General features: G+C 44.4%; 1 protein-coding gene across 1 annotated transcript in view; it reads right to left on the bottom strand.

The window, feature by feature from the left end:
- LOC115083419 (zinc transporter 2-like) overlaps positions 1-14,382 on the bottom strand; it is a 106,792-nt gene that overhangs the window by 66,139 nt on the left and 26,271 nt on the right. The window contains exon 2 of the mRNA XM_029587224.1: positions 4,274-4,482. Coding sequence (XP_029443084.1) covers positions 4,274-4,482 — 209 coding nt within the window. The remainder of the gene's footprint in view (positions 1-4,273; positions 4,483-14,382) is intronic.

The raw sequence follows: 14,382 nt of genomic DNA, 5'->3' as shown, positions 1-14,382 counted from the left end.
TTTCTATACACCATTTCGATGTCTAACCCACATATATTTATTTATTTATTTATTTAGAATTTTTATATACCGAAATTCTTGTTGGGAAACAAATCAGTCCGGTTTACAGGTAACAACAATAATGCCGCGGGACAGGAAACAGTGCCCCTGGCTTTACAATGTTATAATTTATTTTAATTTTGGAGTTTGTACACCTATATATGCTGTTTATTGATTTTACATTTTCATGTGTTTCATATATTTGTTTTTAGTTGCCCCTGAGGCAGCTCTAGATAAAAGAGCGAAACTCGGCCAGAGTCAGGCAAATGTTGAATAAAGGGCTTTTTTCATCATCCGATTCTCGTTATCCTTAATCCTCCTTAATAGCCTTCAATAGGGGCACATAGTTTAAAGTGAATAATCTGTTCAAACTCTTTGCAATATACACCCCTAAGTACTTAACTGATTAGCAGCCCATTTAAAATAAAATTAGGCCTGAATTTTAGCACTCACTTCAGGCTTTAATCCTAGATCCAAAACCTCTGTTTTCCCCATGTTAACCTTATACCCAGACACTTTATTAAAAGCCAAAATTAGGTCAGAAACTATTAACAGAGACTTTTCAGAATGATCAATAAAAAGTAGAATGCCATCTGCAAATAGGGCAATTTTAGGCTCATCCCCATCCTGACCCCTCTTTTCCAAAATAGCCTGATTCTCTCTAATCACACAAAAATAATATAAAATGTAACAGTGAGAGAGGACAACCCTGGAAGGTGCCTCTACTCCGTTGGAAAGGACCAGAAACGGAACCATTCCCTTGGACTTGTGTTCTCGGGGCATAGTAAAGGCATCCTACCCATTGAAGACAATTTGAGCCAAAATGCATTCGCCACATTACCGCAAACAAAAAGGCCAACTCCACTCAATCAAATGCCTTATCGATATCCAAAGAAAGAAAAATGGAGTTTGATTTCTGGCGAATGGGACTGTATAGTAAATTTATAGCTCAATTATTATTGTCTGCACCCTGTCGACCCTTCACAAAACCCATTTGATCTTTATGTACCAAATGAGGTAGAAAATGCTCAAGACAAGTTGTCAACACCTTGGCAAAAATCTTGATATCATAATTAGTAGTGAATATTGGTCTATAAAAGCTACAATATTTGAGATTCTTCCCTTCCTTCAGTATAACACTAATTGATGCAAGCACCATAGATGATGGCAACATATCGCCTTTTAAAATGCTGTTATATATATTCGCCAAGTTTAGTACCAAAATGTGCATAAATGTTTTATAATAATTTAGAGAAAAAGCATCTTCTCCTGGACAATTTCTCCCCCCCCCCCCATAATGATTTAATCACCTCCTCAATTTCAAATATGAGACTTCTTTATCAAGAATTCCCTAATGCACGTGCAAGTGCCATCTTGCTTGTGAAAGTGTGTGGGGGATTTTAGTAAATGCGCAAGACGACACAATAGGCCTGTTCCCCAGTTCCCTCCCAGACTGCTCCAGTAAAGGAGCAAACTTCCTAAACCCCCTACCTAACCTGCTTCCCTTTTACCCAACTATCTCCAACTCTAAATCCCCACTAAGTACTGTAGAAGTTTTTGTTTTTATACTTACCCGTGGTCTGAAGCAGCAGCAGATTATGCAGCCTGGTCAAATCCTGGCACAACCTTGTGTGGGACTCTGCTTAATGGCACTGCCCTGACCCATCCATGCCCTACCCACCTGTTTTTCAAAACTCCTTCATAATGTGTATACCTGGAGATATGCGCATGACTGCAGGCCTCTGAAGATCCGTGTGGTACACACGCGGCCCAGCCATGCTCGTATCTCCCCTTTTCTCCATGCAAAGGACTTTTAAAATTAACCCTTACGCCTGGTCCATCTGAAGACTGTCCACAAGGGAATCCTGGTTGCAGGGCATTTCCCGTGGTAATAGGATAAAGACGGCAGATCCCAGAGAAGACAGAGTGCCCCAAATGAGACTAGGAGATACAGGATCTTTAATAACTGACTTATGTGTTTGAACTGCTGATTGTCTGTTTCCAGCACTGCTGAAGAAAGCAGGTTTGTGTTCTGTTAATTTTTTATTGTAATAAATAAAACCTGCAAAAGGATATCCATAGTCCAGACTGAATCTGTCCTCTGGCAAGTCTTACAGTATCACATATGGTGTCAGTTTGGGGATTTCTGCGCTAAACAATTGTACAAGCAGAGACCCATGCCAGAAAAAGGAAGAAAAGAGAAATTGTTTTCTGACTGGCTCTGAGTCTTGCACAGAGCAAGAACTTGTGCTAAGGAATCCTGACCTAAGGAGCTGCACAGAGCAGGGAAGCATGCAGGAGAAAAAAGTCAGAATATATTTTTCTGAGGCTGAGCTGCAGATGTAGCTATGGGTAAAATACAATAGGCCAAGGGGGTAGCCCTACCGGAATAGACAGAAAAGTAAGTCAGTCAGAGTTGAGTGACTAGGATTTTGTTTTCTTTTCAATAAAGTAAGGAAATGCAGCAAAGTCTCTGAAGTGACAAGGCTTATTAGCTAACATGGAGCGTTTAGTATAGGCTCTCGCAGAAAGGTAACAGCAGCTCAAGAAATGGGTTCAAACCTTACATGAACGATATGGTGACCAATAACAGTACCCAACCAGACAGGTCCTAGTGATGACCTTGGTTGGACAAGCCTAAATAGAAGTGGGAATACTTCCTGAGCTTCCATACTCCATTGTTCTGGGAAGTGATTATTCCCAATCTAAGACTCTATGGGGCCAGCTTATGACCAGCTGTGCTATCCCATACTGTAGGGAGATATCACCTCTGGAAGCCTCTCCATGGGATGTTGAGAACAGGTACCACACAGAGTAAAAGTTGTTCATACCATGGAGACAGCACTGACAAAGAAAATCTGAGATATCCCATTGTCTAAAGACTGCCAGGGACTTTACCATTTCAATGTTGCATGGTGACATGTTTCAGAGGGAATTGTGGGTCTCTTAGGAACTTTTAACTGATACCACAGAAAGGCTGGAGAAAGGTAACCCTGGAGAAGTTAAGCCACCCACAATTAAAAGTAGGCCCCTTGAGTTTGGCTGAAGTCATTTATTTATTTATTTATTTGCTTTTATATACCAACATTCGATCGAGATATCACATCGGTTTACTTATAACTGAACAAATAAGGCAAGATTTGCTTATTTTACATTGTAACGTGGTAACTTGTATAAGGGATAACGAGATACATTTATATTATAACATTATAACATTGCTTGGGAATAACGAAATACATTTATATTATAAGGAGATACATTTATATTATAACATTACAACATTGCTTGGGAAGATAAGTTATAGACAGCGATCTAAGTCAAGTCTTAGGGTGGTTAACTGGGGGTGGAGTCTAGAGGGAAGGCTTTTAATACATGGCTATGGAGGGGGTGGGGAGAGGGGAGGAGGGGGGAGGGGGAGAGAGGGAGAGGGTGGGGAGGAATGATTGGGTAAGGGGGGGCTGTGGGGTGGGTTACACCGGGTAGGTGATAGCAGTAAGGGGTTTTCATTTTAGAGGAAGGGTAGAGCCCGGGAGGGGGGGGGGGGGGGGGGAATAAGGATCTGGCGGGAAGGCTTTTCTGAAGAGCCAGGTTTGGCCAGTCCCAGTTCATAGTGGGAAAGGAAAATAGGAATGAGAATTTACTTTCCAGGAGTTAACCCAGGAAGAGGCAGATGCTTAACCTGAGAAAGCTGAACTGAGGGGGAGGGTATGTAAAGGAGTGCACGTTAGGCCCTCCTCCACAATGAATATGCATGAGATACATTTCTATATCATGGAGACTCAGTGGAGTGGAGTGAAAGAGGATTCTAGGGGCTACAAACCAGGGAAATCAGGGTTCAAATCAAAATCATGCTCCTTGTGACCTTGGGCAAATCACTTTAGCCTCCTTTGCCTCAGGTAAAAACTTAGATTGTAAGGAAATACCTACAGTACCTGAATGTAATCTGCTTTGAAGTGTCAAAAAGCAGAATACAAATCAAATAAATATGTAAATTTATCTCATGCATATTCATTGTGGATATTCTGAAAACCTGACTGGCTTTGGGGTCCCCAGGACAGGTTTAGGAAACCCTGCTCTAATCAGTCTGCTTGGTATTGCTGAGTCAACATTATTCTCTTATTTTCAGACACAGAAATTGCCAAACGTTAGCAAGCATGAGGCTTTGGTACTTGAACTTATTAGGATTCAGGCCTGGCTGAACTGCACAACTCAAATTAGAAGTGTCATATGTTACCTACAACCTCTCCAATCATGAAGATGAAGCACACCGCACAGGCGAAGCAGAGTTTTCTCTGTGCCTGCCGCTTTTCATGGTTTCCTGTGGCTGGCGAGGGGCCACCGTGGCAGTGCTGAGTCACCTGATGTTCCAGCTCAATCGAAGTGGCACCATTTCCATTTTCATATGGTAAGCTACGAAAGGCTTCTTTTGTCCTCGTGAAAAGACTGAGAAAGATAAGCAACACAAAGACCAAAAACTGAGGAAGACCACTATAACAATAATAATAATAATAATAATAATAATAATAATAAATTATAGACTGTGATGGAAGTATCAGCAATCAGATTTCTTCTTTAACTTGTGGGCATCCTTATTTTTGTAAGTAGATCTTATATATTACTAATGTCATACATGACTACTAGGGTGAAAGATATTAGAATCATACCTATTGATTTGGACCACCAAAATAAACACTTAATACTAGCAGCTTCAAATAAAGATCTTTATTTTAGATAAAGTATGGAATATTCCAAGAGAGTGCAAGGCAATTCAGAAGCAGTCTCTCAGAGCATTGTTGACTCAACAAATTAAATAGATTATCACCTCCAATTTACATAGCAATGAGCTAGTTTGTTTGCATAACATTTTCCTAATTGGTTGGCATTATAATTTTATCTCATATATGTTAATGAGTTGGGATTCTTGTAAGTCATGTGATTTATTGTAAACTGAGCCCAGAAGGCAGGAACAAAACTTAGGGGTAGATTTTCTAAATCTACGCGCGCACGTACTTTTGTTCGCGCACCAGGCACAAACAAAGGTACGCCGGGTTTTATAAGATACGCACGTAGCCGCCCGTATCTTATAAAATCCAGGGTCGGCGCACGCAAGGGGGTGCACATTTGTGCAACTTGCGCACACCGAGCCCTGCGCGCGCTGCCCATTCCCTCCGAGGCCGCTCCGAAATCGGAGGGGCCTTGGAGGGAACTTTCCTTCTACCCCCCCCGCACCTTCCCCTCCCTAACCCCCCTCCCCCCGGCCCTATCTAACCCTTCCCCCTACCTTTGTTGGCAAAGTTATGCCGGCCGGAGGCAGATGTAAATTTGCGCATGCCAGCGGGCTGCTGGCGCGCCATCACCCGACCCGGGGGCTGGTCCAGAGGCCTCAACCACGCCCCCAGGCTGGCGCCATGCCCCCAGCATGCCCCTGACATGCCCCCCTTGCGAAGCCCCAGGACTTACGTGCGTCCCGGGGCTTGCGCACGCCGCCGAGCCTATGCAAAATAGGCTCGGCGCGCACAGGGGGCTTTTAAAAGGGTTACATGCATAACTTATGCGCGTAACCCTTTTAAAATCCGGCCATTAAGGCTGAACTTTGACATACTTTTTAACTTCTTGCATGCATTCTAGCATTTCAGAATATTTTGGCATGTCAGCAACCTTCAATAGTTTTACAAGTCTGATCAATGCAATTTCACAGTGCAGTAATAATAGATTCATAGGAAGTCATTTTCAAAGCACCCTTACATTCCCCCCTTTGTTATATTTAGTATGACATGAGGTATAGTTTGAATTATCAAACACTACATACACAGTCAATACATAAAATATGTAGCCAAAGAGTCAAGCTGTTTCAAATATCAATTTCTTTTTATTCAAAGGAAGCTCCAACAAAGGCAGCAGTTCAAACAATGTGCAGTCCCCTGATATGGGAGCATGTTTCACCGAGGCTACATCAGGAGGGACAATGCAGGAAACCACTTTTTCTGTATAAACAAGGAAATGGTTCACAATAGACAAGAAATATACTTAGAAATATATGTGACAGAACCTACCAGTTTAATGGAGTATAAGTACATAAGGGCATATAATATCCTTTAGCACACCTCAACATAAGAAAACAGGCTAGAGGATGGGAATAAATAAAAAAGCTAAACCAGAGGGAGTGGCAGTTACTACTCTTAAGAGAAACATGGGGGTAACCTGCAAATAGCAGCAGTTACTACCCTTAACAGAAACATGGGGGTAACCTGCACGGAGCAGCACTTACTACTCTTAAGAGAAACATGGGGGTAACCTGCACGGAGCGGAAGTTACTATTCTTAAGAGAAACATGAGGGTAACCTGCATGGAGCGGCAGTTACTACCCTTAACAGAAACATGGGGGTAACCTGCACAGAGCAGCAGTTACTACCCTTAACAGAATCATGGGGGTAACCTGCACGGAGCGGCAATTACTACCCTTAACAGAATCATGGGGGTAACCTGCAGGGAGCGGAAGTTACTACTCGTTAGGGATGTGAATCGTTTTAGGACGATTAAAATTATCGTCCGATAATTTTAATATCGTCTTAAACCGTTATGGAACACAATACAATAGAGATTCTAACGATTTATCGTTATAAATCGTTAGAATCGTGAGCCGGCACACTAAAACCCCCTAAAACCCACCCCCGACCCTTTAAATTAAATCCCCCACCCTCCCGAACCCCCCCCAAATGACTTAAATAACCTGCGGGTCCAGCGGCGGTCCGGAACGGCAGCGGTCCGGAACGACCTCCTGCAGTCGATCTCCTGCCGGCGCCATTTTCCGTACGAAAACGATTCGCGGCGGGAAATCGCTCCCTGACCCCCGCTGGACCTCCAGGAACTTTTGGCCAGCTTGGGGGGGGCCTCCTGACCCCCACAAGACTTGCCAAAAGTCCAGCGGGGGTCCGGAAGGACCTCCTGCCGTCCAATCGTGTTCGTCTATGGCTGCCGCCATTTTTCGGCACCATTTTGGAAAATGGCGCCGGCTGAAGACAACAAGATTCAGTAGCAGGAGCCCGTTCCGGACCGCTGCCGTTCCGGACCGCCGCTGGACCCGCAGGTTATTTAAGTCATTTGGGGGGGGGGTTCGGGAGGGTGGGGGATTTAATTTAAAGGGTCGGGGTGGGTTTTAGGGGGTTTTAATGTGCCGGTTTTGCGATTTTACGATTTTTCACGATTTTTCACGATATTTTACCCCCCCAAACGGCAACAATACGATTCCCTCCCCTCCCAGCCGAAATCGATCGTTAAGACGATCGAGGACACGATTCACATCTCTACTACTCGTAAGAGAAACATGGGGGTTACCTGCATGGAGGAGCAGTTACTACCCTTAACAGAAACATGGGGGTAACCTGCACAGAGCAGCAGTTACTACCCTTAACAGAATCATGGGGGTAACCTGCACGGAGCGGCAATTACTACCCTTAACAGAATCATGGGGGTAACCTGCAGGGAGCGGCAGTTACTACTCGTAAGAGAAACATGGGGGTAACCTGCACGGAGCGGCAGTTACTACCCTTAACAGAAACATGGGGGTAACCTGCAGGGAGTGGCAGTTACTATCCTTAACAGAAACATGGGGTTAACCTGCACAGAGCAGCAGTTACTACCCTTAACAGAAATACGGGGGTAACCTACATGGAGCAGCAGTTACTACCCTTAACAGAAACATGGGGGTAACCTGCAGGGAGCAGCAGTTACTGCCCTTAACAGAAACATGGAGGTAACCTGCATGGAGCAGCAGTTACTACCCTTAACAGAAACATGGAGGTAACCTGCACGGAGCAGCAGTTACTACCTGTAGGATAAACATGTTCTTGTTAAACAGGTTGTGCAGCTCAGCTTTCTGGCTCCCTGTTAGGAATATGGCGTCTGATCAACCGCCTACATGCCAGGGACAGGATGGAGCCGACTGGGCAGTAGCAACTGTTGATACATAACATGGGGGGATAGTGATCAATCATTTCTCTCTCGCAGGCATACTTGTTTACGGCACGGTATAAAAGAGCAGGACTTTCCAGTGTCCGGCGGGAGTAGGAGATATTGCCTCTATAGACATATAGAGGCAATATAGACATATAGAGTGCTGGACACTGAAAACCCCCTTCTCGCCTTTGCTGACCTGACGACTCCTCGATACAAGGCTGATGACACGAAGGCTGCTGGATGGCATATGCAATCATGCGTTATGTAAATAACTTTCTGTAAATAACATATATTACCATGATGTCACATTAATATCCCTTCTGTGTTACCCTACTCCCTTCCAACCCCTTCTTCTCCCCCCTCTCCTCACCCCTTCCCTGCACAATTGTTATTTTATGTTATTCCCTATAATTGTACATTTTGTATATACCTGCAATCTTTGCCTACATTAATTTATTAATCTATTTTTATTCTTCTGTCACTTTTCCTCCCCTTTTTTCTCCTTTTTACCCTCTTGTAATCATGTTATTTTAATTTTAGTTTAATGCTTTATTTCCCCTACCTTTCCTTACTCTCTAGTTATTATGTTTCAATATGTTTTTAACTGTATTATGTTAAACTTGTTCGATGTAAAGCGCCGCCACAGGCACTAGTTTCATGTTACGCTGTGAACCGATGTGATATCATTGATGAATGTCGGTATATAAAACCGTTAAATAAAATAAATAAATAAATAAAATAAATAAATGATGTCATAGATATTGTGTCAGAGTACCTTACTCTCTCATTCCCAACATTTGGCGTCACGAACAGGATGTCTCTATTTAAAAGGAAAAACGGAAAAGAGACATCCGAACCACCAAGCCCGGTGGATCTAAAAATTCCCAGATGGGAAAAAACCCCGTATAAAATGTTGGCCCAGGAATGGGCTACGAATACAGGGCTCGCGGAGGCTTGGGATATAGGAGGAGAACCTTTAGATATTGTAAATCAACTCCAACAGGTCCCCGTAATAAAAGGAAAAGAATTGGGGACAGTTGGATGGAGAGGATGGGTAGTATTAACAGGATATAGGAAATGTCATGAACAAAAAAGCATGTTGAAAGAGAAATTAGTTGAACTAGAGCGAGAGATAGACAACCTCCTCAAAGATAATGTTATGCTTAGGTGTCACTTAGAGACGTTTAAACAGAAGGCAGAACATTATCAGATGGTGGCCGAATGAGCCGCTGTGCGGGTAGCACAACACAAATATAGAAAATGAAGAGGAAGAGTAAATCATTCTAAAATACGAGCATGTATTATGAAAGATGACTGGGATCCAGAGATATGGGACGGGGACATATGGGACTCTATGGACAGTGAGGAGGAGGCAGTAATACCCCCTCCCCCCCCCCCCCCCCCCCCCCATAGAGCAAGCCTGTCCCATAGTCAGGAGTAAATTAAAGCAGACCAGCAATGGTAGAGCTATAGAACAGGAGGGTACACAAGTAATGGAGGACTTCACCCAACAAGAAGTAAGTGAGATATTGGATCGCATGGGGCAAAAACCAGGAGAACCTATTGACCGCTGGCTAGTGAGATTATATGAATCGGGGGTGGGAGACATTATGATTGATCAAAAAGATGTTAAAAGATTCACTATGATTTCTACCGATCCCGAGGTAAGGGCAGCTATCAGAACAGTAGTTTGGCAAGGGGACATGACGGACTTGTTTCGAGTAGTTGCCGCTGCCAAGAAAACAAGGTATAGCACTGTATTAGATTGGCCCATCAGTAACAAACCATTATATAATATGCATGATATTATACAGCGTATCAAAGAAATTACCATGCAAACATGGTGTCTGAAGAATTTGCAGGGAGATTTCCTGGATCTACCCCTGCCCGGTATGGCTCGGGCAGAGATTATGCGTACCGTAATCCCGGCACACAGGTCCATTATGTTGACCTTGCTATTAAATACTGCTGGGAAGAAAATTGGAGATCTGATTCGGGCAATCAGAGAGGTCCTAGATTTAGGGATACAAGAGCGCAATGATAAGACTTTCACATTTAAAGGCGAAGTATGTGACAGAGGAGAAGGTATTCGAAAGGGATACAGGGATCTCCGAAACCGAGATACGGACGCACAGGTGTCAAGGAGAGATATGTTTGCAGCATTGATAGCTGCTGGAGTGGCTAAAAAGAAAATAGATGGTATTCCAACCAAAGACATGTATAAATTGTATCTGCCAAAATGCAAGGGTAAACAAAAGAAAGTTTACGCGGAAAGGGAGGAAGACTGGGGAAAAGTGTTACTAACAAAGATGAGCCAATTGTTGCAAGAGAAAAAAGAGCAAGAGGTAAATGCTACAAACCCCTTCATAAACGAGTCTGAGTCCGTACAACCCAGCGCCCCACCTCAGGAGGCCAATAGTACCAGACTGTATCCGGACTTATCCTGGGCACAATAGGAAAAAGGCCATACCCCCCAAATCGCTACTGTCACCATGGATAATTGCCCCCAAATTGGGGTAGAAATACAATGGCAAAATGGGGCACAGCAGGTGATAGCTTTAGTAGATACGGGGGCGGAGGCCACTTTAATATTTGGAAATCCCAAGAAACACGGGGGGGGGGGGGGGGGGGTGGCAAAAGGTAGAATTAGCGGGTCTCGGAGGAAAAACTGTGATAGGAAAACGAACCATAATTTCTTTAGTCGTGGGAGGATACAAAATTCCTTCAAGCTAAGGTAGTAATTGTACCCATTAAGGAATATATAATTGGGATGGATCTGTTACAGGGACTTAAGTTGAATACAACATGTGGGCAAATGGTGTTTGGAAAGGCGCTCCAAAATCGGAGCGGCCTCGGAGGGAATTCGCTAACGCCCTCCCCTCACCTTCCCCTCCCTTCCTCTACCTAACCCACCCCTCTGGCCCTGTCTAAACCCCCCCTACCTTTGTTGGGGGATTTACGCCTCCCAGAGGGAGAAGTAAATCCCCGCGCGCCAGCAGGCCGCTGGCGCGCCTAGACGCAACCTGGGGGCGGTTCCGGAGGGCGCGGCCACGCCCCCGGACCGCCCCGGGCCGAAACCACACCCCCGGGCCCGCCCCCGAAATGCCCCGAAAACGCCGCGCCGATCGGCCCCGCACCCGACACGCCCCCGACACGCCCCCCTCGGAAAACCCCGGGACTTACGCGAGTCCCAGGGCTCTGCGCGCGCCGGCAGGCCTATGTAAAATAGGCGCACCGGCGCGCAAGCCCTCCTCGCGTAAATCCGGGCAGATTTACGCGAGCAGGGCTCTTAAAATCCTCCCCAAAGAGATAACTTATCTCTTTGGGGCAGAGATAAGGTATCCTACTTATCTCCCTCTCGGAAACCATACTCAAAGCCCTGGACAAAGGATAGCCCCACATACTCGCACTTCTAGACATATCGGCGGCATTCGACACAGTTAATCACAACATACTCATTAAACGCCTCAAAGAAATTGGCATCACAGACAATGCCCTTCTCTGGTTGCAGTCCTACCTACAGGACAGGAGCTATACAGTAAAAATCGGCCGCAATGAATCCAAACTGGTCAAGCTAACACAAGGAGTTCCACAAGGCTCATCCCTATCATCAACCCTTTTTAATATATACCTCATACCCCTCTGCATACTGCTCTCCAAACTGGGCATCCAGCACTTCATATATGCAGACGACGTACAGATACTCATACCTATAACAGACTCTATCACTAACGCAATGAAGACTTGGAAATCTGCTTTGTCTGACATAAACAAATTACTCACTGACAACTTTCTGGCACTCAACACCAACAAAACCGAACTACTCATCCTCTCTCCCCCCAGCATTCCCACCCTCAGCCTTTCATCCCCCTCGCCACCAGACTGCCCCCCCACCCAATTCGTCCGCAGCTTAGGCATATGGATAGACAACCACTTTAACCTCAAAAAATTCATTTCTAACACCATAAAGAGCGGATTCTTCAAACTCCACACCTTGAAGAGAATCAAACCACTCTTACACACTTCTGACTTCCGAACAGTACTGCAGGCCATGATCCTATCCAAATTAGACTACTGCAACGCTATCCTACTAGGCCTCCCAAAAAATACCCTTCAACCGTTACAGCTCCTACAGAATGCTGCCGCCCGCATTCTCACAAATACTCACCGTCACGAACACATCACCCCAGTTCTTCAATCCCTACACTGGCTCCCAGTAAACTCCAGGATAATCTATAAATCCCTCACCCTCATACACAAAGCCATTCACAACCAAAACATGCACTGGTTCCCTGAACATCTCCACATCCACAACACAACCAGACCAACCAGAAAACAACACCAAGCCAAACTCCTGACACCCTCCCCCAAAGTCATCAAACATGCCACGATCAGAGAAAGATCATTCATTATAGCAGGCACATCCCACTGGAACAAAATGCCACCCCATCTACGCCAGGAACCCTGCCATAGAAAATTCAAACAGAACCTGAAAACCTGGCTCTTCAAACTAGCATACCCCGAATAACCAACCCCGCCCAACTCTACATACCTGACCCTCACGCCCCTCCCGACTGACACGCCCTACTGAACTTAACAACCATGACCCCCCCCCTCTTCCCTACCCCCCCACATCATACACATCATACCCCTCCTCCCACCCCCCTCCTCCTCCTCCCACTTCAACAGCCCCTTCCTCCTACTCCCACTTCATCAGCCCCTCCCTCCTCCTACCCCTCCATATCCGCCCTCTTACCTATCACCTTGTGAATAGTTAAAGAACCTATTGTGAATAGTTAAAGAACCTACTTTTCTTCTACCCGCCCAAGAATTACCTCCCCATTCACCTTTTCTCTTCTACTCTCCTTAAGAGTTTATCAAGTAATCACCTGATAAACCACCTATCCCAAGTTGAACAGTTGTCATAATGTTTATCTATTCTAATTTATAGTAAAGCTAAATAATGTTTATCTATGCTTATCTATTCTAAATTATTGTAAAGCCTGTTGCTACGTTACGTTACATTGTGAACCGGGGTGATGTTTCTAACGTGCCCCGGTATATAAAAAACTCTTAAATAAATAAATAAATAAATAAATAAATAAATAAATAACAGAAACAATTAAGGATTTACAGGAAGCGGGGGTGCTAATTCCAAGCACTAGCAGTTGGAATAATCCCATCTGGCCAGTGAAGAAATCAGATGGTTCGTGGAGAATGACAGTAGATTACAGGGCTTTGAACAAAAATACGGACCCTCTGACTGCTGCGATCCCTGATATTGTAACATTGGTAGAGCAGATACAGCAACATTCAGGGAAGTGGTACGCCGTAATTGATTTAGCAAATGCTTTTTTCACAATTCCTATCTGTAAAGAAAACCAAGAACAATTTGCCTTCACGTGGGAAGGACAACAGTATACCTTCACTAGACTACCTCAGAGATACTTACATAGCCCTACCATATGTCACCGGAGGGTGGCAGAAGATTTAGAAAGGTATGATTGTCCAAAAGACATACAATTAACTCATTACATTGATGATATATTAGTACAAGGGGAAACAGAAGAGCAAGTAGCGATAGCTCTAGCACAAGTAGTAGAAAATATGGAGAATAGAGGTTGGAAAAATAACAAGAATAAAATACAAGGACCTAGCAACACTGTGAAATTTTTGGGGATACAGTGGTCGAATGGTAAAAGAGAAATCTTACCAAAGGCAAAGGATAAGATATTGTTGTTTTCCCCACCGCGGAATCAAAAAGAAGTCCAGAAGTTTATAGGACTATTTGGATTCTGGTGGCAGCACATTCCACATTTGGGGCAAATATTGTCCCCATTGTATAAAGTCACTGGAAAAAGGAAAAATTTGAATGGGGACGATTACAACAAGATGCTTTTGATCAGGCTAAGGTCGCTATCCAAACAGCATTAGACTTATGGCCTATCAGGGAGGGGCCAGTAGAATTACAAGTTTCATTTTCATCTTGTCATGCGGACTGGAGTCTGTGGCAGAAACAAGACGGTAAATGAGTACTGTTAGGGTTTTGGAGCAGGAAATTACCTGATGCTGCATGGCAGTATTCAGCCTTTGAGAAGCAGTTACTAGCATGTTACTGGGCTTTGTTAGACACGGACCAATTAACTCAGAACCATGAAATCCTTATGCGCCCTTTAATCCCAATTATGCAGTGGGTACACAGCACCCCGCATACCCATCGGATAGGGTATGCGCAAGAAGCTTCCATTGTAAAATGGAAATGGTATATCCAGGACAGAGCGAAATCAGGCTTGGCTGGGCACTCCATGATCCATGAACAGGTAGCGGAAATTCCTATTAATCAAGAAAAAGAACAGATAGAAACATTGGATATTCCTCTTTCTCCGG

The sequence above is a fragment of the Rhinatrema bivittatum genome, chromosome 2 (assembly GCF_901001135.1).
Source record: "Rhinatrema bivittatum chromosome 2, aRhiBiv1.1, whole genome shotgun sequence".
Classification (NCBI taxonomy): Eukaryota; Metazoa; Chordata; class Amphibia; order Gymnophiona; family Rhinatrematidae; genus Rhinatrema; species Rhinatrema bivittatum.
Note: the sequence above shows the minus strand (reverse complement) of the source record. Positions and strands in the feature narration are given on the sequence as shown.